The 22,671-nt window shown below is 48.5% G+C and overlaps 1 protein-coding gene across 1 annotated transcript in view; it reads left to right on the top strand.

The window, feature by feature from the left end:
• LOC144115561 (coiled-coil domain-containing protein 6-like) overlaps positions 1-9,617 on the top strand; it is a 35,282-nt gene extending 25,665 nt beyond the window's left edge. Inside the window, exons 6-7 of the mRNA XM_077649986.1 lie at positions 6,983-7,182; positions 7,276-9,617. Of these exons, the coding sequence (XP_077506112.1) occupies positions 6,983-7,182; positions 7,276-7,455 (380 nt within the window). The 3' untranslated portion in view covers positions 7,456-9,617. The remainder of the gene's footprint in view (positions 1-6,982; positions 7,183-7,275) is intronic.
• Positions 9,618-22,671: the final 13,054 nt, after the last annotated feature.

Here is a 22,671-nt window from a genome sequence, read left to right as displayed (position 1 = left end):
GTCCAGTATTGAAACGATCGTAGGCTGCGGTCCGCGATCAATACGCGCCAGACAGCGCTTTACGGTGGACTTCCTGTACGAGTGCTTTAAGTTCTTTATGACGCCGGCATCCAACGGCTGCAAGTGGCTTGTAGTGTTTGCAGGAAAAAAAACATGCTTAACGTTCCGAAGAAACGACAGGTCTCTCGGGTGGGCAGCACAATTGTCCAGAAAAAGGACAACACTCCTGCACTGGGAGCCCATCTTGTTGTCGAAGTAACGAAGAAATTCTTCGAACAAAGAACCCGTCATCCATGCACGACTGTTGATTCTATAGTGACATGGCAGCAGGCGAATGTTCTTTAAGCACCGTGGGTTTCGGTATTTTCCGATTACCCATGGCTTCAGCTTGTCCGAGCCATCCATGTTGCAGCAAAGGAGCACCGTCAATCGTTCTTTGCTGCATTTGCCTCCGTGGCATGCTTCGCCCTTCAGGCTTAACGACTTGGATGGCTGCACTCGAAAGAAAAGACCCGTTTCGTCGGCATTGTAAATGTCACGAGGCTCATACCCCTCAATTATGGCAGATAGTGTGGCCTTACAATCATCAACTGTTTCCAAGTTTACACTTGCTGCTTCCCCGGATACCGTCTTATACGCGATGCCGTGCCTCTTCCGGAAACGGTTGATCCAGCCATTTGACGCGGCAAAGTCACTGATGCCCAGTCGGTCGGCTATTTCCATCGCCTTCTCGCGCAAAATGCTGCCGTCGAAGTTAACACCGGCAGCGCGAGCTTGTTTAAACCAAGTAAGAAGAGACTCGTCGAGGTTTTCATACTTGGCGCCACGAGCCTGCTTAGCTTTCGGGCCGAAGAGCGCGGCATTCCCTTGTATCGGCACGCTTCGAGACGATGCAGTTAGGCGTCGAGGGTGGCAGACCAAGATCCTTGGCGATGTCGACTCTTTTCCGCGCTGGCTGCCTGTCGACTGCGTTGAGAACATCCAGCTTTTCCTCGAGGGAAAGCGCCTTGCGCTTGCGCGACGCCATCAAAGGACGACAAATCACTCGCAGTGTTAGCGAGGCCCGACGAGGCGTAGGCAGCGTGGGTGTTGACGGGAGGACACAGACGACTCGGATGGGTTGAACCGCACAAACAAGAAAGACTGGATTAGCGAGGCCTGACGAGGTGTAGGCAGCGTAGCTGTTGACGGAAGAACACGGATGACTCGGACGGGTTGAACCGCACAAACAAGAAAGACTGGATTGCTGCGGGCCCGCGGGTTTTACTCGCTTCGGCTGACGAGGCAGTGGCCATCTAGTGGCAATCTCTCCAACTCGCGTGCGGCTTTTTATGGCCTCCGAGATTACCCACGCGTGTGCAAGGGGGTGATCTCGGAGGCCATGGTCTTGTAGCCAATTCCGTAGCCAAGCCTGGCCAAGACTCGTCAAAATGGCGGTTGGCGCGCATTGCCCGGTCGGGTTCGGGGTGCCAGGTTGCGACGTATCATGCGGGAACGTTTTTACAGCTACAACGTAACAGCGGCGTATCCAATACATTGGATCCTATGGGAGCTATGCCGGGACCGGACGAAAACGACGTAACAGCCGGGAAAACGCAGCAGTGAGGAACGTAACAGCGGGGTTCTACTGTAATCTCGAAGCCAGCAGTGGGTGGCAGAGGAGGTGACTGGTGATAAAACGTGGCCCTCGTCGCTCCCCGCTTGCAGAGGGTAATGTTAGACTTTACCTGAGCTGCAGTCATGGTTTCGTCATGTCCGCACCACTTTGCGTCGCGCTAGTCACTCTACATCACGATACCAGACAGTGCGACGCTGCCATAGGTCATGCCGCAAACGAATGCACGCACCGTGCAAAGCAAGAACAGCGTTTCCATGGGGAACAATGCTCACAAAGACCAAGAGAGGTAATCCAAGGGAAGTCGCAAGCGGAAGAGAGCGCCTCCAAATGCACACACCCCCCTCCCCCCCCCCACTTCGCCGTCCAAGCCACAGCAGGCGCCCCATTTTCAATGCGAGCGCGCGCTTTGTAGGCCATCTCGGTGGCAACGATGCGCATGCTATTATCTCAAGTGGAAGCCATTGGCAGCCATGAACAAATAGCCAAGCCTATACGGGCCTGTCCGTTCGATTGGCTTCATTTACATCACAGATGGTGCCTTTCACAGCGACGGAGCACCAGTTGGTTGTGACAGTGATGCCTGCTCGCATCTAATTAAACTGAAAAAAGATTTTCTAGTTAAAAAACGATCTCCGTAGTATTGCTGGCGACTATTTTAGTCCGAAAAATCGGAAGTTATGGACTCCGCAGAGTCCAAAATATTGGTAATGAAAACATACACGTTCTTATGAGGTGTGTAACGGTTCCTCAGCATGGTCTGAAATACTGTGCAAGTCCAAATTATTTGAGTCCAAAAAATCAGTCGGCTACTGTATTTGTAAAATTGAAAACCGTGCAGTGCACATGCCTAATTTTGGTTTATATTTCCACCTGACTGTGCAAAGTGCAATTGACTTTTTATCTTACCGCCTTTGAAAGATAATGGTATCAAAGTTTTTCTTTGCACCAACATTTGCCGAGCCGTTTGTTCAGCAGGCACCAGCCGTGTAGTCGTTGTGCAACTGAGCTTTGCATTTCTCTGCCAGTCGTTTATTTTCGCAGGCATGTTCTGTAACCTGCCCTGTAGCTTAGTGAGCAAAGTAGTCTAGTTCTGCCAACCAGCGGACAGTTTTATAGCCTAGAGTTGACCCACAGGCCTCTAGAACCTTGGCTCTTGCTATGTTGCTCTCTTTGAATGGCAGGAAAGCATTTAAAGGGGGCTCTGAAAGGGGCTGTTATAAAGTTGTGGAATGCCTGGGACGTTAAAAGACGCTACTTCACGAATATTCTCCAGCAAGAAATCTTTTGATGTGCTTTGTAGAAGCGGAGTCAAAATTTGAATTTCAGCATCTGCACCTTTCCCTTTCCTCTCGTCACTTTTTGCACGCTGAAAGGTCGGCACTCCGCTAGCCCCACCACCGGGAGCGGAGCTTCCTGGCCTGCCAGAGCTACGCCGCTTATTGGTCACGGCCATGATAGCTGCCGACGTCTGAAAGAATCTAACCAATAGCCATCTCTGAACCGGTATATGCAAGAGCAGTGTGACGGAGGAGGGTACGCGCATGAAAAAGTCGCCTGAAAGGGCTCGCGAACTTTCACGCATGATTGTGGGTTCTCTGCTGCATATAGGAGTGTATTATTTGTCTCGGGCGCTCATAACAGCACAGTGCAGTGATTGAGCGAGTTGATGTTCTCTCCTCGGGAGGTGTTTCAGAGCCCTTTTAAAGGGACTATGCAATAAATTGAGATTACGTTAAGCAGACGAGAGATAGGCATTCGATCACTCGTCACCCCAGTGCAAGAATTTTTGAGCTAGCATCAATAACACTGAAGATATAGACGATTAAAAATTACGCTCCTCCTATCCCCCCTCAACTCGTACACGAGGAGCACCAGAAAAAAAAATAAAGAAAACAGCTCTGCGACTGGGCCCCGCCTATGAATACGTTATCCGCTGACGTTTATTTTGCAACTTACGGTTGTCGCTCCTAGCCCCCCAGCAGCAGCGTCGGTGGCGTGGCGGCATCTCTCCGGTCTCCTCTCCTTCCTCGATTGCGGCGCGCGTCGGGTTTCTTTGCTTGTCATCTGTGGTAATTACCAGTAATAAACCCGGACCTCGAGGTGCGACTACTCGCTTTTACGGCCGCGATGGGCATCGAGCCCTATGCATGCACGCGAAGAGCCGTGCGAGTGGCTCCGGAACTCCCGACAGAAGGAGGTGGCAGAGGAAAATTGAAACCATATGCGCGAAGGCAATGCCCTGGCTCCCGCTTGCCCGAGAGGGTCGCGCGGCGGCACGAGCAGACGATTTTCACGGCTACCGGAAGTGTGCCCGTGACGTCGTGGCTGCCGTGGCTCCAGCGAATGAGAGCGTGTGGTGGCCTGGCGACGTCATGGTACAGTGACGTCTTTATTCCACGATTTTAGTTCCAAAATCGGTCACTACGAGCACACCAATCGGCCCGCGAATTTTGAAAAACACGGTTTTTAAAAGTTCATAATAAATTGCCGGCTCAGTTCTGAAGACTCATACTTGGTGTGAATGCTTCTTAGCATCATTTCTAAGCATTGAAAACATTTACAAATGACTTTTTATTCGTTGCATAGGCCCTTTAAGGGGCAAGACTGCTTCTGGAGAAAAAAATGTTTTATTTCTCTACCAAACTGAATGAAATGGCGTACTCTTCATGAGCTCCTCGTGCTTATTTAAAAAATGTGATTACTTTTTTTATAGGTTAATTGGTTCTTAAGATACAATTAATTAGCCCCCATTGTTCACCAGAACAATAGAGAGAAAAGTAAAACATCAAAAGCTGAAAAATGGTGCATTGTTAGACTCCAGAAAGAAAATGAAATGCAATGTTGGAGACAGTTTTCTAATTTTACCATCATTAGTGATTTCATAGCACAATGAAATTCATGCAACAAACTGTGATTAACTTGCAATTAAGAACTAGATCATTGAAAACATTTCTGGGCCTTAATTGAAAAATCTGCTCCCAACATTGCATGCTCAAGTCACCTAGCTGCATGCCAAAAAAAAAAAAGAATTGGAGTTCTCTCGGCTAAAGATGCTAATACCCCTGCCACACGACAATTTTAATGTTATTCCATCTCTTTCGGTGCTACAGGGTAAAAAATGTCATTCGAAAATGATGGCAGTAATGATCAGTGAAAAAAATAGTACAATTGAAAGACATCAGCAAATAAAAGATGTTTGAAAATATGTAGTCTTTCAAAGGCGGGTGAGAACAATTCTGCATATTATAAGCAGAACGTATTATAAGCGTAACATTATATTTCAGGCCATTCTGCAGCACTTTAGCCATCAAAAGCCAAGCCAAGTACAAAGTCAACCACAAATCTGATAAATGTAAACAAACAAAATGGCTGACACGGTGGCGCGCAGAGACGCCTCGAGCGTGGAAATGACTTCCAAGTGTTGAAGTGCTCAGTTACACCTTTGAGTACTTCCGAGCTAAACGAACGTGGACCGCCAACCAACAAGAAACACGCAACACAAAATGATGGACGGTCGCGGGAAAGGCCCTGCTTCGTTGTCAGCGCTGCCGTTGGCTGCTGCTGGGACTGAGAGTAACAGCTATCCACGATAGCTTCTAGTGTCAAAAGGTTCACACCAAAATTAACATTTTTTAGAAGAACTAAATAAATACAATTTCTAACTTTGGCAGTGCGTACACTATTTTTTCACGTTGCTTGTTTCTGCTGCGTATCTGGTGTCCAGAGTGCACATTTGGTTTGAGATCGAATGCGAATGAGTTCCCCAAACTCATTCGGTGGTGAATGTCATTCCAACCTAATGACATTAAATATCCCGTGTAGCAGCCGATTAATGGCATTAGGCGCTAATGTCATTCGATGAGAAAGACATTGAATTTGCCATGTGGCAGGGGTATTCGAAATTTCGAAGTCCAATTCCAGAGTCCAAAATTTGCCTTCTGAGGAAAATTATAAAAACAGAGCGCTGTTTATTGAAGTAAAATTCAGTTATCCATCCAGTGGCCTTGGGAAATCGCTAATAGCCTCCCGGAGTGTAGTAGGTTTGCTCACTAGCATTGAAATGGCACTTTTCCAGCGTGCGCTGCACGTTTTGTGCTGCCTTGTGCAGATTTCAAACTAACAATCGTGAAGGTCGCGTCCTTGAGCGGTTCGGCAGTGGTAGCCACGGCGTCTTTGGTTCCACCCAAGAAAGCTGCCTTGCGCTCCGTTGCAGGAGCCTATACCATCTGCTGCAGTTTTCCGTGCGCTTTCCTTGTAATTGCTTCCACCTCTGAAGGTTGCAGCATCGGGGTGTCTCGCCGAACGCGACCGCTGTCCCAAGTTTCCGCGGCCGCCGTTGCGCCTAGGCCTAACCCGGTCCCCGCTTTGCAATGTGATTCAGGCGTGATGCTTGCGGTTTCCGCAGGGCTCTTCTTAAAGTTGTCAATGAGTGACTTTTTCCTCTTCGTTCCGAAATTCTTTCCGAAGGCGCACCGACGACAGTACTCAGACACGATGGCTCCGCTTGCGGCCGGCCGCAGACGCATCAAGCAGACGACGGGAAGCGTGTCAGCCAATCGGATGACACGCTTCAGTTTGCGTGCACCAACTGGCGAATAGCAGTACACATTGCGATTCTTTTTTGGCGCTTTTTTTTTTCTGCAACCAATAAGTGTAAAAGCGCAGCAATGGCACGATATTGAACACGAAAAGCTGCTCTTTCGATTGAGACCAAGATGGCGGCGATCACTGCCGGAGAATGATGGTTGCGTGTCACTGAAACAGCGCTGTTTTCGCATCAAAATCTGCCCAGAGTGTGCGCGGATTTACGTTTTTTAATCGTATTACAGTCGAGATATTGACTCTGGAGTTATGGAAATTCACAGACTAGTAGAAAAACAGCTTTGGATTTCAAAAATTCTATTCCTGAAAAATGATTTTTTTGCCTCCAGAAGCCGTCTCCCCCCTTAATGTCGCCATCCTTAGTGCCTATGGTCCTACAGAGACATTTTGTTGGAGCACACTCCAAGGCGGCACTTTTGAAGGACAAAGGGCCCAAGAGTACTAAAGATGTTGCCTGATCAGTGTTTAGTTCTGGTAAACTTCAAGAAACTTCAGTTATGGAATTGTGTTCTGAAAGACAACAAAAGCATTGTGTCCACAAAAAGGGGACATGCTCAGTCGCTGTAGCCATTTTGTAGTATCTTTACATTTAGTGGGCTATTACACATGATCCAAGCTCCAAATGAGCTCCCAGTTGTGAGGACTGCTGCTAGCGTAGGGTAGATAGGGGTGCCTTTTGGGGGTTAAAAAAAAAATGCTTTGGCATGAAGCCATGCCAGCTTAGCCGATTTCAATGCTTAAAGATGGTGAAACCTTATGCAGGTGTTCCTGTTAGTGGAGGCCCTGGTGGCATCCCAGGCAGCCTTCCACGGGAGGCTTTAAGCCCATCTGGTTCTCTAAATCGCTGCCAGACATGTGGACAGCCTCTTTTTCACCCGAGTGGAGCTACAGTGCCTCCACCAGCATTCCTGCTGCCCTCCCCGTCTCCGCCCACTGTCAACATGCTGCCCCCACACCCTGCTGTGAGTAAAGTTCCCTCATGGTTTAAATGCATTTCTTAAATTGTTGGAAAACTGACATCGATGCTGAAATTAAGTTTTGTTCGCATTATGCAGAGCTTCCCTTCATCAAATCAGGCCCGTGTCCGCACATCATCTCAAGAGCGGTTTTCTAAGAGTGGAGTACCCTCTTCAGCAGCAGCACCTGCAGCGTCACCAGTAGCACCCAGCCACCTGAACCCGGTGAACCCAGCCCCTGCAACTATGCCAGCTCCAGCGTCCCCCATGATGGATTGACTGATGCCTTCTCAGCAGATCGCCATGACAGAACTTGGGTGTTTTCCTACTCTTATGGACGTAACAGTCACTTTTCTGTCATAACTACAGCTTGTGAAGCAGTGTCCCAAATGAGCTGTGTTTCGTAAGGCTCTTTCCGGGGCATTTGACTGAAGCCAGGGAAGGCAATGTGCTCTCCAGTTGTGGTGCATGTAGCTACAAATAGTCTGCATGCTTTTAGGCTCGCGGTATGGCCGCAGTGGGCTCATTCACTATCATTACTTTGCCACACTCAAGGGCAGTGCCACACAGCATGTGCCCTCCGATTTTCAAGCATTTGCATGGTAAAATTGAAGTGCTGCCTTGTCTTCACTGTCATCCTCTTTTTAAACAAGTTTTAAATGTACTATTGTTTCAAGAGTTATAATGAGCTCTGTTTTAAAGGAAAAGCGGTGCACACTTCCGCCCCCCCACTCCCTCTCCTTTTTTTTTTCACAATTTTATCTTCCTTTTCGCTCATCTTTGGTATTCCTTGCTGGAACAGCCTTGTGACATGGCCCAAAGCACGTGGCCAAACTAGCTGACAGAGGGGGTGGGAGTGGTCTTTATTTATTCAATGTGAGAGCTCGCCCTTATTAACAAGTGCAGCACTGTGCTGCGTTTACCTTTTTGTTGCCTTTCTTTTCATGTGCATGCATGCACTTGTTGAGGCAGCTTGCCTTGGCGTTATCCTGTACTGTGCAACAATTGCAGTGCAGTGCAGGTGGCCAGGCATTCTATTGAGTGGACTTGTTATGCATGGCCAGAATTAACACTGTCTGCATATCTGTGCCATCAAGCGAGCTTAAGTGTACTGGAAGGGTGTGGAATATCTAAGGGTTTATATGGAGGGAGAGGCAAGCAATGACTCCCCAACAGTTCTAGTCACTTCCGAAAGGTTCATTTGCGTCACTGATTTGGTTATAAGCGTATAACTTGTTAAGCTGCTGACTGCTCAAAAATTCAGTGGTGTAATTTGGCTAGCAAGCATTAAAAGTGCCCACTGAGGAGGTATTGCCGCACTAACGCAAGTATAGTAGGTTTGCATTGGAAACGTGGCTGTATTTTTAATGGGGTATATGCTTTTTGCCAGATTACATGCATGTGCGTGCATGTGAGCTATGCTGTGCTTTTCATGCGACAATCTGTCTGGCCCACTAGAAATGTTGTTTTGGCAACATTTTGTAAATAGTTTATGGACTTCCTAACTTCGTCATTCCTTCCAGGTTTGTTTAGTTTTGTGAGCAATGCACATTGTATGACCATGTATTGAAGAGGACGCATGCACGGGTTATGTGTGTGTGTGTGGTTATCTACTGCAGTTTGACTAATGGTCAATTTTGTTCTCTTGTTGACCCTGAAGGCTCTGTGAGAGGCTGGAAATGCGACGTAAGCTAGTGCATCCAGTGCTGTCTATAAACTGATGACCTAGCCCACAGCAAAGAGGCAAACAGGCTACTTGTTGAGCAGCTGGTATGAGAGCTGCTTCTACAGGCTGCCAAACTTGTTTCATGGTGTGGTCCGGCTGATGTTTAGTGTTAACAGACCTCTGTTTCCAGTCTGTCTGCCTCGCTGTTCTTGCACCACCTGTTCTTTAAGTGTATTTTGGCGCTGTTGACTCGTACCCTGTGGGTTCTATACATTGAGGCTTCCATTATATAACTGCTGAAAGCTGCTGTTTTTCTTTTTTGCTTTGTTTTTAATGTTGCTGTTGTGCACAGGAGCTTCAGTGTTCAAAGTCACTAAGGAGTGACAGTGTGCCGAAGGTCCCAAGCAAATTTGCAGTTCATGAGTGTTTCCCCTTTGTGTTCTGGTTTTCATCTCGGGAAGATGTTGCTGTAGCTTCTGACTGTGATATCAGTTGAATGCACCCATTTTCCATGGGCTCAAAGAGGTATTTGGGTGCTCTAAAATAAAATAAAAAATAGCCAAACTGATCAACTAATAGCACTGATATTGCATATTCAAGTGTGCATTGTGTACGTGAGTGTGTGTGTGTGTGCGCGCAAGTGCGTGCGTTTATAGGTTGTAACTGGTGTCCGTTGTCAGTTTTCTAACCATCTTTGCACACAGGACTTTAGGTTTGTTTATTGGTTTGGTTTTGGAAGCATTTCATTATAATAAAAACAATGTTGTGCCTTTCACATGTGGTCATTTCTTCTATGGTTGTGAGCTGCAGTCAGTTTTTTTCTGTTACGTATAACTGCGTTTAGGTGGATTCTATTGGGTAATAACAGTCCTAGCTTTTTGTGAAAGGTACAGGTATAGTTAAGATCTCAACTTGTCAGCTGATATCATTAGCTCAGGCATTCGTGTTCACCACAACCCAAAAGAAAATTGTGAAGGTTCGGCTCTGACCGTTCCTAGACAGCACCCCTTGGAAGGTTGCAGGGATATCCAATAAACGCCATCACAGAGAAAGACTATCCTTTGTTTCATGTTTATCAACTAGGTGCAGAAGTCATGCCATTGGCTTAGAGTTGGGAGCTCATTTTCCTTCTCAGCAGAGTAAAAGGAGAGAAGTCGTTCCCTCCTCTGTGAAAGAAAGTACCTTCCCACCACAATTTCAGTGATCATTAAAGAACAGTGTTGGCGGTAATGCGTTACAAGTACTGGCGTTGCCGGTAACGCGTCACTTTTTTCAGTAACTTAGTAACGTACTCGCTACCATTTTGGAACTGTACCGGGTAACATACGGTAACAATTTTCGGTAACGTGAGGTGTCGTGTTACTAGAGTCACCGACCGATTTTTCGGACTCGAAGGGACCCGGAAAATGGTCCAAAAAATCGAACAGTCTGAAAAATCCGTGAAGTACAAAAAACACTTTATTGAGATGACATCGGCTTGAAAATGTCACTGATTTTACCTCGCGACAAATTTCTCTTGCGATGATTTGCCCCTGTATTTGTGCCAAAGCTGTGCTTTCACTGTACACGCTAGACAGCAAGGTCACCGCATTTAGTTGGAATACTTCCCATGCTTCTTTGACGGACCCGGCGGGGCCATGTCCACAACCTGAGTGTGCACCACACCGCTCCTTAAACACGCAAAGATAAGGCACTTTTCATTCAAAGCTGCGGAACCACCGGACGCAATCACAAAATGGCGAACGGATGTAACTTAGTGAAGACTGAGCGCCACTTGGTCGACGCGGTAGAGGAACCCAAGTGACAAAACGACGAATGGCAAACATATGAAACCCACCGCGGTGGCTCAGTGGTTAGGGCGCTCGGCTACTGATCCGGAGTACCCGGGTTGGATCCCGACCGCGGTGGCCGTGTTTTGATGGAGGTGAAACGCTAAGGCGTCTGTGTGCTGTGCAATGTTAAAGATCCCCAGGCGGTCAAAAATATTCCGGAGCCCTCGATTACGGCATCGCTTTCTTCCTTCTCTCGGTCCATCCTTTATTCCTTCCGGCCGAGATGCGAGATAGCTCCTGCACAATTTCTTTCCCCCAACAACCAATTTTCAACGTATGGGGCAAGCAACAACTGGCCGCAACAACGTTAGCGACAAAAACAAGTTGACGGCGATGACAATCAGATTGCCACCTCCAAGTGTCGGAGATCGCAGGGACCTCTACTGGCAACAATGAGGTACCGAAAGTATGTCAAGCCAATCCAACTGCAGCATAAATCCACCTCAATCCAAGATGGTACGTTTTGCGCCGGCGAAAAGCCGATAAGATGGCCGATTTTGGCTCGCAGGCGACCGAAATTAGGCCGAAAAATCGAACTTTCGGACTTTTGATGTCCGAAATATCCGTCGCAAATATGTATGTGCTTCTATGGGGTGACTGACGGCGCCTCATCGAGGTCCGAAATATCCTACAAGTCTGAATTACCCGTCGGCTACTGTAGCTACTTTTTGTTCCAGTTGTCCCCCACTCCGCCCCTTTCTTTTGGAAAAAAAGCGCAGAGCACCTAGTCGTGTTGCAAATAAACCAATAGGTGCTCTCGGCGACCTTTGTTGCGGCTCGCATGCATGCCAGAAAACACCTGCTCTTGACGACGTACCCAACTAAAAAAAAAAAATAGCCATAGAACACGTGCACGAACATGCATTCACACACTTGCCTTCACCTACCTACCACCTCTTCCCGAACCACTCACACACACAACTCTCTAGAGAGTGGAAGCATGCCGAGCATTTTGGAACATCGCATTTTTCAGAATTACTGTAAATTTGTTGAGAGTTCAGCGATGTTTTCTTTGTGAAGTTAGAACTGATGATGAAGTGTCATTTCGTGTTTAATTTCACATTCATAAAATGGTTTCACCATGTGCCACAGAGTTAGAATCCATCACATGTAACTCTACAGGCAACGTTGGGCCACTATAAAATTGCTAAGCTTCTGCACGTTTGTACAAAGTATTCTCGTTAAATCAGGATTTTGCGTAAAATGGTTGTGTGGGCTAGAAGTTTCACATGAAATATGAGCTTTATGAAATTGATATCTTGAGTTCTTAAGGCGAGAACGCACTAGTTAAAATTTATGGCCATGAAGTAACATGTAGTACTTTTTTCGGTAACAGTAACGCGTTACTTTTTTTTTGTAGGTAACGTAGGGCGATAACGCGTTCCTTTTTTCTTAGCGTAACAAGTAACGTATTTAGTTACTTTTTTCTGTAACGCCTGCAACACGGTTAAAAGAGTGCCTTCTCGTCTATACACAATTTATAACTGCAACATCGTAAATTTCGATGTGGTCTTAAGGCGAGATTGGACTTTGAAAGGTTTGGTTTAGTTTGCTATCCGCTGGTTACTTTATTTATGCACCCATTACCCACTTATGCATGCGTATCGTATGATGCTACCACCGGCTTGTCTGAGACTAAAGGTATAAGTAGTATATGTTTGGTGCTACTCAATACAATGGGATTGCAAGAACTGTTTTGGCAAATTGTGACCGAAATCTGTAATTTAGCTGCGGTTTCTGAAGCCATAGGAAAGCAGGGAGGGAGCGTAACAGATCGATTTGAACCTGTCGCCACCTCGGCGACTCACCAGTGTGAACCCGCCTTAAGACCGATGGTCCAACCCAATCGCAGACCGACCGAATTCGCAGTGGCGTCGGTTAGAATCGCATGCATGTGAAACGGGCCTTAGTCACCTCGTTGTAATCAGACTTGTAGAGGGGTGCTAATAATACTAATAGCCATACCAGTTTTTAGAATTCAAGAAACTCTATTTCGGACTGTTCAGTGGCTCAGTAACTTGTACCATTTCTGGCACAATTCGCAAATCCCGCACCCGCAGTAATCGCTCGGTGAGGTCCTTGGTGCAGGGAGAGTAAAGTACATGCGAGAGCACGGGGGGCAACGCAGCCTGGGCATGGCAGAAGAGGTCGTTTTTTTTTTTTTTGCTACATAGCCTATGAGTGATGCACGGAATTTGGAAAGTTGCAGTGGAGCCAGGCTTGTTGTTCACACAAATTCTAAATTTTAACTTTTGAAGCCCTTCAAACACATGCTTATCTTTGAAGATGAGGGATCTCGGCTTAAGTTCCTTTCGCGTCGAGGGTGGCTGCATTAGTGATTGCTTCCTTGTTGCAGAACACTGTAGACCTTTGCTCGGAGCTACGTCATAGCCCTTCGCTGTCTGACACTTTTTTTTTCGAAATGTGCCAAATTTCTCATCAAAACGCAGACCAAGAAAAATGCGAAAGTTTGTTACCCGCACGAACCTTAGCGCTATATATCCATCTGTTACATTATATGCTTTATGTGTTGAGCACCACGATGTAATGAAACTGGATTTTTGGCACCGCCGCAGTAACTCAGTGGTCATGGCGCTCGGCTGCTGACCCGAAAGACGCAGGTTGGGTCTCGGCCGCGGCGGTCGAATTACGATGGAGGCGAAATCCTAAAACCCCGTGTGCTGTGCGATGTCAGTGCACGTTAAAGAACCCCGGGTGGTCGAAATTATCTGGAGCCTTCCACTACGGCGTCCCTCATAGCGTGAGTCGCTTTGGGATGTTAAACCCTCAAAAACCAAACCGAAACTTTGGATTTGCTTTTTTTCTATATTTGGCCCAGTTTTGCCCGCAACGCTTTGTTTCTAGAATTGTTTTCAAGTTCTGTTTATGAAAGTAATGCTTGAAAATGATTATGCTGTGTATACAGTAGAAAAACAATTAGAAAATTCATTGTGCGCAATCGGGCACTGCTGTGCTTCAACACAAGCAAGTGCTGAATGCTGGCTTCTGTTGCAAGCACTGATGTGACAGCCTTCTGTTCTGTTTCGCACTTCGACAGGTGAAAAGTAAGCTAGCTAGAATGCATGATCCAGAAATATATTGCGCTTCGCTTAGCATTCACTGCAACAAAGGTGCATCCTTGCTTCATCGGCGATGGGGCAAATCTGATAGTTATCATCATCCTCTGGGCTCAGATCTTCACAGATCCCTTCATATCCTTCGCAGTCGATGAGAAAGTAGCGCTGGGGAAGGAGTAAATGAAACCACGCTCCAAACAGTGCGACCTATGAGGCTCAAGCTGACAAAAAAGGCTCTCAAGAGTAAATTTGGATCATTTTTGATTCGACATAGGATTTGTGCGCAGATTTTCTAAACGTTACTAGGCACCTTCTGTTTTCACAGCTTTTGAAAAAGTGAGGTTTATGGATGAGCTTTCTAGTGCAGCAAGATTTGACTTAGTTTAGGTTTCTAGATTTGACTCGGTTCGTAAAAAAAAAAACATTTCTTCGCATCCGATGCAACAGCTTTGACTGGCCGCTTTCTGTCACTGGATATTATCTTATTGTCTTGCGCTTTTGCCTTTCACTGCTATCGCTAATCATTCTCTCATGAATGCATCGGGACGTTGGTACTGTCAAGGGCACCAAATGCACCGACAAAACGGGAGTCTCTCATAGCCGAGGCGCTTTGGGACATTAAACCCCCATAAACCAAACCAAACTGACAAAACGGAAACTATTTATGCTGCACATGTCACCTGAGAGGCAGAGCAGGCTCACTGCGGGCCCTGCGCATGCAAACTGGGGAGCTTAAAAGCCTTGGCAACTATCGAGGCGCAGTGGTGGTGGTGAAAACTTTATTTAATAGACACCGGGGAGTTTAGGACACGCAGGTCCTTGGGCCCCCGCACGGCCCCACTGCACTCAAACGTTCATGTCCCGGAGGCTTATGATGCTGGCAGCCCGGCCTGTGGCGATAGCTTCCTGGTCCTCGGAGCGCAGTAGGGTCTCCCAAGCCTCCCAAGTGGTAAGGTGCTCCAGGCCCCGCGGGGGAGGATCCGCCGGGCGGAGGAAAAGGATATGATCGAGAGTTGCTTTGGGGTGGTGGCAGAGGGTACAGCAGGGGTTTGTGTGGACTTGGTGATAACTCGAGCGTATATAAGGGGAGGGTAAGGTGCATGCTTGGAGCCGCCTCCAAAGTGTCTGGTGATAATTGTCGAGGGAGGGATGGGGTGGGGGGTAGAGCCGACGCTCGGCTTTGCAGGCCTGCGTCAGTTCACTGAATGAATGCATGCGCTCTCGTGAGAACCTTAGATCGGAGGCCGCCCGTGCCCGGTTGAGAGAACCTCGGGCTAAAGCGATGGCAGCCTCGTTTCCAGGATTCCCGGAGTGGGCAGGCACCTGTATGAGCTCCATGGGGCAAGGTGGGTGTGCGGTGAGGGAGTTCAGTATGCAAAATGCAGGGATGTGAACTCTTCCGCGAGCAAAATTTAGTATGGCAGTTTTAGAGTCAGATAGTATATACCGGGCCTCCGTGCACGTGACGGCAAGGGCAATGGCGGCCTCTTCAGCCTCCTCCGAAGTGGCAGTGGGGCATATGTGAAGGGAGGATAGCGCAGCGTACCGCCCGTATCGCTATGCACAACATCATTCAGCGGGCCGCGTACGTGACTATGGGTCAAATAATTGTTGTGCCAAAGACGACACATTGTCCGGCGAAACGCACCATGCAGGCCACGTTGAAGGCGAGAAAAGTTTTCAACACATTTTGTTCGGCGTCAACAGACCGGGGCATATGCATAGCATGCATGGCGAAATTACTTGTTAAAAGTAATTAAATTACATTACTAATTACTTTCATAGAAATCTCAGAACTAATTAAATTTCATTACAAATTACTACTTTTAAAAGTAATGACATTACATTGCAATTACTTGCCTTAAGTAATGAAAATTACTTTTAGGTTACTTTTTAGTTTAGTGTAACTTTAGACTTAAAAACAAGTATGTTTCTTCACTTGGAGTTGTACTCGATAAGTGCCTGATCGAGGTCTTGTACGTGGTTCATTTTTCTAGTCACTTTAGCTGGTATCACTACATTAATGAAACCTGCAAGAAAATGTGCCAAGCAATCGGTGTAATGAACAAATGTAGGCATATCCTACCCGACAGATGAAGCTACTCTTATACAACTCCCTAATTCTTCCTCACCTCACATATGCCCAGTTGGTATGGGGTACAAAAAACAAACATATTGTTGCTTTTACAAAAAAAAGAATAATAGCGAACATATTGTATGATTATCACACAAAAGAACTAAATATCTGGCAATCATTACTGTTTGGGAATGTTACAACCACCGACTGACCGTATCGTATTGCAACGCAGTAAGGAATAATAACTGCTTTTTAGTGAATATTCCCATGCTAAAGGAAAATGTTATCATGTATTACACACGTCATCCAGATGTGTGGCACTTATCAACTCCGAGCAAAACCTATTCCCTTCAGTCAGTAACCTACACGCTTCCAGTTCTCCTCATAAATCTGCTTGTCAGTCTATTGATGTTACGAAGCTGCCCAGAAAATTACTGAAACAATTGTTTTTGTGATGTAATTTACTTAAAAAGCTTTTGACTCTGTCTGCAGCATGCCAGTTCTTTGCGATCTGTGTGATCTTTTCTCTTTTTCTTTTAGTTTACTCATGTGTAGCCGTTGATTTTTTGTGCCCTTCATGTTAATTCTGTGAATGAGACAATGTGCGATGGGCCAATGCTGCTGTTATGATTGGGACAGTCGCCTCGTCAAGCTGCTGGCAGAAACAGCTTTTTGTGGCTGCTTTGTACAAAGGAAAATAAACTTTGATTTCATTTCATTTGACGCCAAAAAAGTTGCGTATTGATAATAGTTCCTACAAATATGTCAGATGGTTTTGTTAGCAACGCCAGTGAGCTTGAAAGTGGGCTTCAGAAATTTTGACCCTCTTTGAAGAAAGGTGTAGCCGTATTCCATTGAACAGCCGCTTTGGTGACGTATACGAGATGTTTCTCGCATCACTCTTCAATCAGAAGTGCATCGTTCCATGCGTAATATGGTCCAACCATCTTAATTTTGAAGCACTTGTTGTACACGTAAACAGCGGGAGTGCATCGGCTGCTTGTTCACGCTCATCGTCCCGGAAGTGCACCGGGGCGCAGAGAAGCTGCCAGTTCTGCTGTTCAGTTGATTCGCTCTGGGGGCAAGTTGATGGAAATAAATTTCATGTCGCGGTGACACTGTATCCTATGTTGTCCCCGAGTTAAAAATAGGGCTTCAAATCCGGCCACAACAGCTAGTTTTCCCGAAAACTCTCAACTAACTTCCTTAGACGACGTCAGCTGAGACTTCTTGTCAGTGCGCTGACGTGGCAGTATATTACAGAGCAGTCCAGAGGGAAGTACTTGCTCAAGCGCTCACAGTGCGTCTATGCATAGGTGCAATGCAGCATGCCATGTTCATAGAGCTCTCCTGGTGGCCGTGTGCCGCGTTTGTGTGCGAGACTCAATGCAGTGCAGGAAGATGCGTAGCAGCTCTCTGACTGCTATGCAGACTCTACATCAAGGCAGTGCTGACGCCCGCACGCACATCGCCTCTCGTCTGCGTGCGCCGCTTCCCTGGAGTGCTGGCTATTGCTGGTTGCGAGTTTTTAAGGCGAAAGCCTTATATGGCCCATTAGCAATGATACCCGGCTTTGTGGTCCACAACCAACGACGACGTCATCAGCAAAGAGAAAGGTTTCTTTCGAAGGGGCAGAGAATTGAACAAAGATTGTTGTATGAGCATGCGATGGTTAATTTAATGTATGCGTTGCCTTAGGACTGTATGCTAATGAGTGGGTGTGTCATTTGAAATTATGAAAAAATTTAAGTTCAAAATTAATGTTTTTGTCTTCAAAGCATGGAAGTGGTCTTAATAGCTGTCTGTAATTTATTCTTGCTTTGTATAAACGCTCAACCCCACAAATGCAAGGTCAATGCATGGCAAATACAAGAAACACAGACTCATTACTCAGCTAAAGTAATTTCGCTAGTAATTAATTACTTTTGCCGTGAAATTACTGCTCCGAAGTAGTTCATTACATTCCTAAATTACCAGACCAAGAAAGTAATGAACTACATTACAAATTGCCAAGGAAAGTAGTTTAATTACTGTATGCCATGTCTGATGCGCAGTACAGACAAACCTGGATATATTGAACTAGAAGGGAATCGTGAAATAATTCGATATATAAGAAATGGCAGCAGGCAAGTTCATCTGTAACCGGCAAGCAAAAAAAAAATACAGGATTGCACTTTATAGGTCTGCTTAAGAGCGCAAATGCGAGAGCCTTTCCCTGTCCTCATTCTATATTCATTTTTAATTTTCTGTTATTTTCTGTATTTTTTTATTACGCGACAGCGTACACAGCTCTTTCGGTCGAAAAGCCTTCGGCGTCGTAGTAGTAGTTGGCGGCACCGCGCGTCGGAAATATTCCTTGCCTTACGGCGCGGTTCTGGTGTCCACCGAGATATGAGGCAGGCATCACTTCCTTTCCTTAAAACCAATTTTCATTTTCCTTCCCTAACGGCGCGGTCCGTGTTTCCATCGAGATGCGTGAGACAGCCTCAGACAGGCGTTTGTTTCCTTAAATTGTCCAACGGGCAACGGGTCGCGCTGAACGGGCAATGGTGTTCCGTGGACCCCTTGGCAACGCTGCAACACGCTGTCGCGTCCCACCCTAAGCTTAAGCGTTTCCTTTTTTTTTTGTTTTCATTTTTAACTTTTTGTTTTGGTTTATTTTTATTTATTTTCACTTTCATGATTTTATTTTTATTTTTTAATTTCTGGTTTATTTCGTTACATATACTTTGCTGAAGAACTTGTGGAGGTCCCGGCCCTGGCCAAGGTCACGAGCGTTCTCTCTAGCGCGTACGTGCTGGGAATAATAATAACTGGTTCTTGAGGAAAGGAAATGGCTTAGTACCTGTCTCATATATCGTTGGACACCTGAACCGCGCCGGAAGGGAAGGGATAAAGGAAGGAGTGAAAGAAGAAAGGTGTCGTAGTGGAGGGCTCCGGAATAATTTCAACCACCTGGGGATCTTTAACGTGCACTGACATCGCACAGCACACTTCGTCCTTTTCGGCATCACGCGCACTGCCAGCCGCGCGGGTCGCTACAGGCCCCTCCCCCCTGCCCCCTAGACGATCAGTCGGTATGAGTCAAGAGTCGTGCAGGCCGGCGGGGGTCCGAAGACGCGGCTCAGGCGGGCGACTCTGGCTGTGGCGCTGTGGCCGAGGTTTCGGGGTGAAGCGAGGGATGTGGAGTGACAGATTAAGAAGATGGGTCTGCCTGCGAAGTGGATCGAGTGCCGGTGGTTCAGGTGCAGCAGCTGATGGCCGGCGCGTGAGGGGTGGGGCAGCAGAGGGAGCGAGGTGTGTTGCGGGTCGAGAGATTAGCGCAGCTGATGCCGGGCCGAGCTGCCCGGTACCCGGACGGGCGGCTACGGCAGGCGCAGCGAGATTCCAGGCAGGGGAGTGGCTGTGGTGGACTGCATGGGGCTGCTGAGACACGCTCACAGCCAGCTTTGGAGCGATTGGCTTGAACGTGGCGGGCGGCCGCACGAGTGGCGCCCTTGCCACTGGCGCCGAGCCGTGCACGTGGGAGGACGCCGGCGTGGTAGCGGCAATCGGAGGCGCCTGGAGTGACGGAGCTGCCGGGAGGACCACGGCCGCCGAGAGGGCCGTGAGCACCGGGAGAGCCGAGACCGCCGGATGGCTGGGGGCGTTGGGTGTGCCGAGGCTGCAGGGAGGGCCGAGGACACCTGGAGGGCAGGAGACGCCGGCAGGGCTGGCGGCGCCGGGAGAGCCGAGGCCGAAGGGAGGGCCAGGAGCGCCGATCGAGCCTGCCGGGAGGGCTGGGGGCGTCAGGAAAGCCGGGGCCGTCGGGATGCCAAGGAGCGGTGAGAGGACAGGCACAGGCACCAGTTCAGCGTCGTTGTTAGGCAAAAAATGCGGGTGACTATCACCACGCTTTGTGCCGCTGTCACCGGTTTGGCCTTCTCATTCTGCTTCGTGGGATGTTTGGTGCGTTGGGGACCTTTGGAGAAGCTGCGGCTAGCAGGCTGGGGCTTGGCCGAGAGCTCGTGAGAATGAGGCGGTGGCGGCTGCGACAGCGCTGCAGAGGCCTGTTGTGGCGAGCCAGACGGAGGTGCAGAAAAACGCGACTCGCAGACGGGCACAGAGCGGTCCTTAGTGTCAGGAGGCTTGGCGAGAACGGCAGTGGTGGACGAGGTGGGGACTGGGCTGAATGAATCTCTGGATGGGCACTGCTGCAATGGGGCGCGTCCAAAGAAACGGAGAAGGCAGGTGTGGGAGTAGGACTTGCGGAAACGCGGATGGTGAGCCTACCTCGTGAGTCGTGACGATGGACGGCGGGGCCGGAGACGCTGAGCTGGAGTGGCGGGGAGCTAGCGGCCAGGGGCTGCCGAGGCGGGCAGTGCTGGGGCGAAGGCGGCGTGGGCGAGAGCGAGCGTGGTCCTGCGCCAGCTGCTGGCGGCGGCGACAGCGGGTCTGCAGCGTCGTTGAGCGGCAGCGGGCAGTAGGAGACGCAGAAGTCCGCCAGAATGTCAGCGCGCAGCTTGTCGTACGGCCGGCAGCCCAAGGCAGGGCAGGCGAGTCGGCGCAGCAGGTCGGGCAGGAGGATATCGCAGAGGACGGCGTGTTTGAACGCCTGGATGGTGATGCCGTTCAGGTACAGCGCCGCCTCGAATTGAGCGATCCACCCGCCGACGCCTTGAGGCCGGAAGCGGCGGGTCGAAGGCTGGGTTCTGCCAGTAAGCCATCCAGGAACGCCGCTGAGGGAGAAGGTGCGGCTCGACGGGTCACCAAATGTGGAGGTCGCCCAGGAAGGCGACCGCGGCCACGTTTATTGAGGGCTGCCGAAGAGGAGACAGCAGCGGAGCGGCGACGGCAGCGTACGGCCCTGGCCAAGGTTGTTGTTGTTGTTGTTATCCTCATACTATGGCAGCCGCCACAGGCTCATTCTCACGAGCTCTCGGCCAAGCCCCAGCCCCTCAAACGGTCCCCAACGCGCCAAACATCCCACGAAGCAGGATGAGAAGGCCAAACCGGTGACAGCGGCACCCAGCATGGTGATCGTCACCTGCCTTAACGCGCGTTACGAGAATGTGGCCTAACGTGGTCTGTGCCTGTCCTCCCAGCGCCCCTTGGCATCCAGACGGCCCCAGCTTTCCTGACGCCCCCAGCCCTCCCTTCGGCCTCGGCTCTCCCGGTCACGAGCGTTCTCTCTAGCGCGTGCTGGGAACACTTCGTCCTTTTTGGCAACACGCGCACTGCCAGCCGCGCGGGTCGCTACAAACTGTTGCTTAATCAAGTCTTACATTTTGTTTTATTTACTACACAACTTATGATTGACAGTTCGTGCTGACAATTTCGGCCTACAACTTCCGTCTACAGCTTCCGTCCACGCCACTCATGAGGCAAAAAAGGCTTTCGCCTTAAACTGCATTGCGCCCATTATAGTGACACGCTTCTTGCAGCGACATGCCACCCGCCGCCGTGCTGTCAGCACTCCACTCGCTGCTTCGAAGCCGCAGCGGGCGGTTGTTTGGAACTAGCCACTGCCTATCATGGGATGTCTAATCCTAAATTGCTTGATTTTGCGAAGTCATTCTGTGGCAGCTACTGCAGAGGACCTGAAGCCTCTTCCAGTCCCTGCACTCCTTTGGAGTAAGTGACCTATCCGGAAGTGAGAGTCTTCTCCTTTCCAGTCTAGGTGTTTCAGTTATACGTTATGAGAGGGTAGTGTCAGGATTCTCCTGAGGCTAAATCACAAAGCATCCCAGACCTTGCCACTTGGCAAGACCTGATCCGGAGCCACGACGCGGATCAGCAAAGAGTACTCATCATCCGTCAGGCGGGGACACCTTACTACAAGACTTTCTCCGCGGTCTCCGGTGCTGAGAGCCGGCTGGGTGGCACCCCCTCCGAATTGCTGCGCACAGACCGTGAGGCCCCGTGATGACGGGAATAAAGTTCATTCATTCATTCATTCATTCATTCATTCATTCATTCATTCATTCATTCATTCATTCATTCATTCATTCATTCATTCAGATGTCTAATCCTGTTACCAGGACACTATAAATGGAATAATCATTCATTGTAAAATTCAGGTACAGTTGGTTTCCGCAACCCTTCCGGCAACAAAGCAAGTGAAGCATCCAAGGCGAGGGCCGCCGTTAGGCTTTAGTTAGTTTGGTTGGCTTCACCGCATGACAGGGATGTTGCGTGGAAAATGAAGGTCACCTTCAAGCACCACCCACGCTAATCTCGTCAAACGGTTCCATAGCACTAGCGGTGGCAGCAGGTGCCCAAGGCCGCGCAGCGACCCGTCTCAGTGAGCGAAAAGTGATCGAAGAGTGCTATTAGGAGAGGCGGCACGCACTTCGATATATGACCGGCGAAATTAGAGTTAGATATAGTGCGCGACTTTCCTATTCTTTTGCACAGGATTTTCAAGGGATCTGTGTACGATATAGCCAGTAATTCGAAATATAAAGGTTCAACTATAATTCAGTTTGCTGCGTCGAATGGGTACGGAGGTGTTGTGCGCCGCTACAACGTGATATATTGTGCTCGAACAGGGTTCGCTGAGTTTCGTTATATCACTTCGTAGGAAAATTTTACTTCGTAAAAACGAGATATCAGATAAAAGGACTTCTGTATGGGAGCTTCCAAGGGGAATAGCCATTTTTACTGTGCCCATAACTTCGTTATAGACCGTTTTGTTACAGCGAGGCTTGACTGTATTCCTAAAAAACTGGCCTAAGCGACTGTTGCCATTTAATAGTTTTTGCACAAAGACGCAGCTGTCATGTTCGTTTGTTCAAGTTCACTAATCAAAAGCGGAGCGCGCTCGTTTCCACGACGCGCTGGCAGTTGCTGGTTGCACATCTC

Source organism: Amblyomma americanum, chromosome 1, assembly GCF_052857255.1.
Source record: "Amblyomma americanum isolate KBUSLIRL-KWMA chromosome 1, ASM5285725v1, whole genome shotgun sequence".
NCBI lineage: Eukaryota > Metazoa > Arthropoda > Arachnida > Ixodida > Ixodidae > Amblyomma > Amblyomma americanum.
Note: the sequence above shows the minus strand (reverse complement) of the source record. Positions and strands in the feature narration are given on the sequence as shown.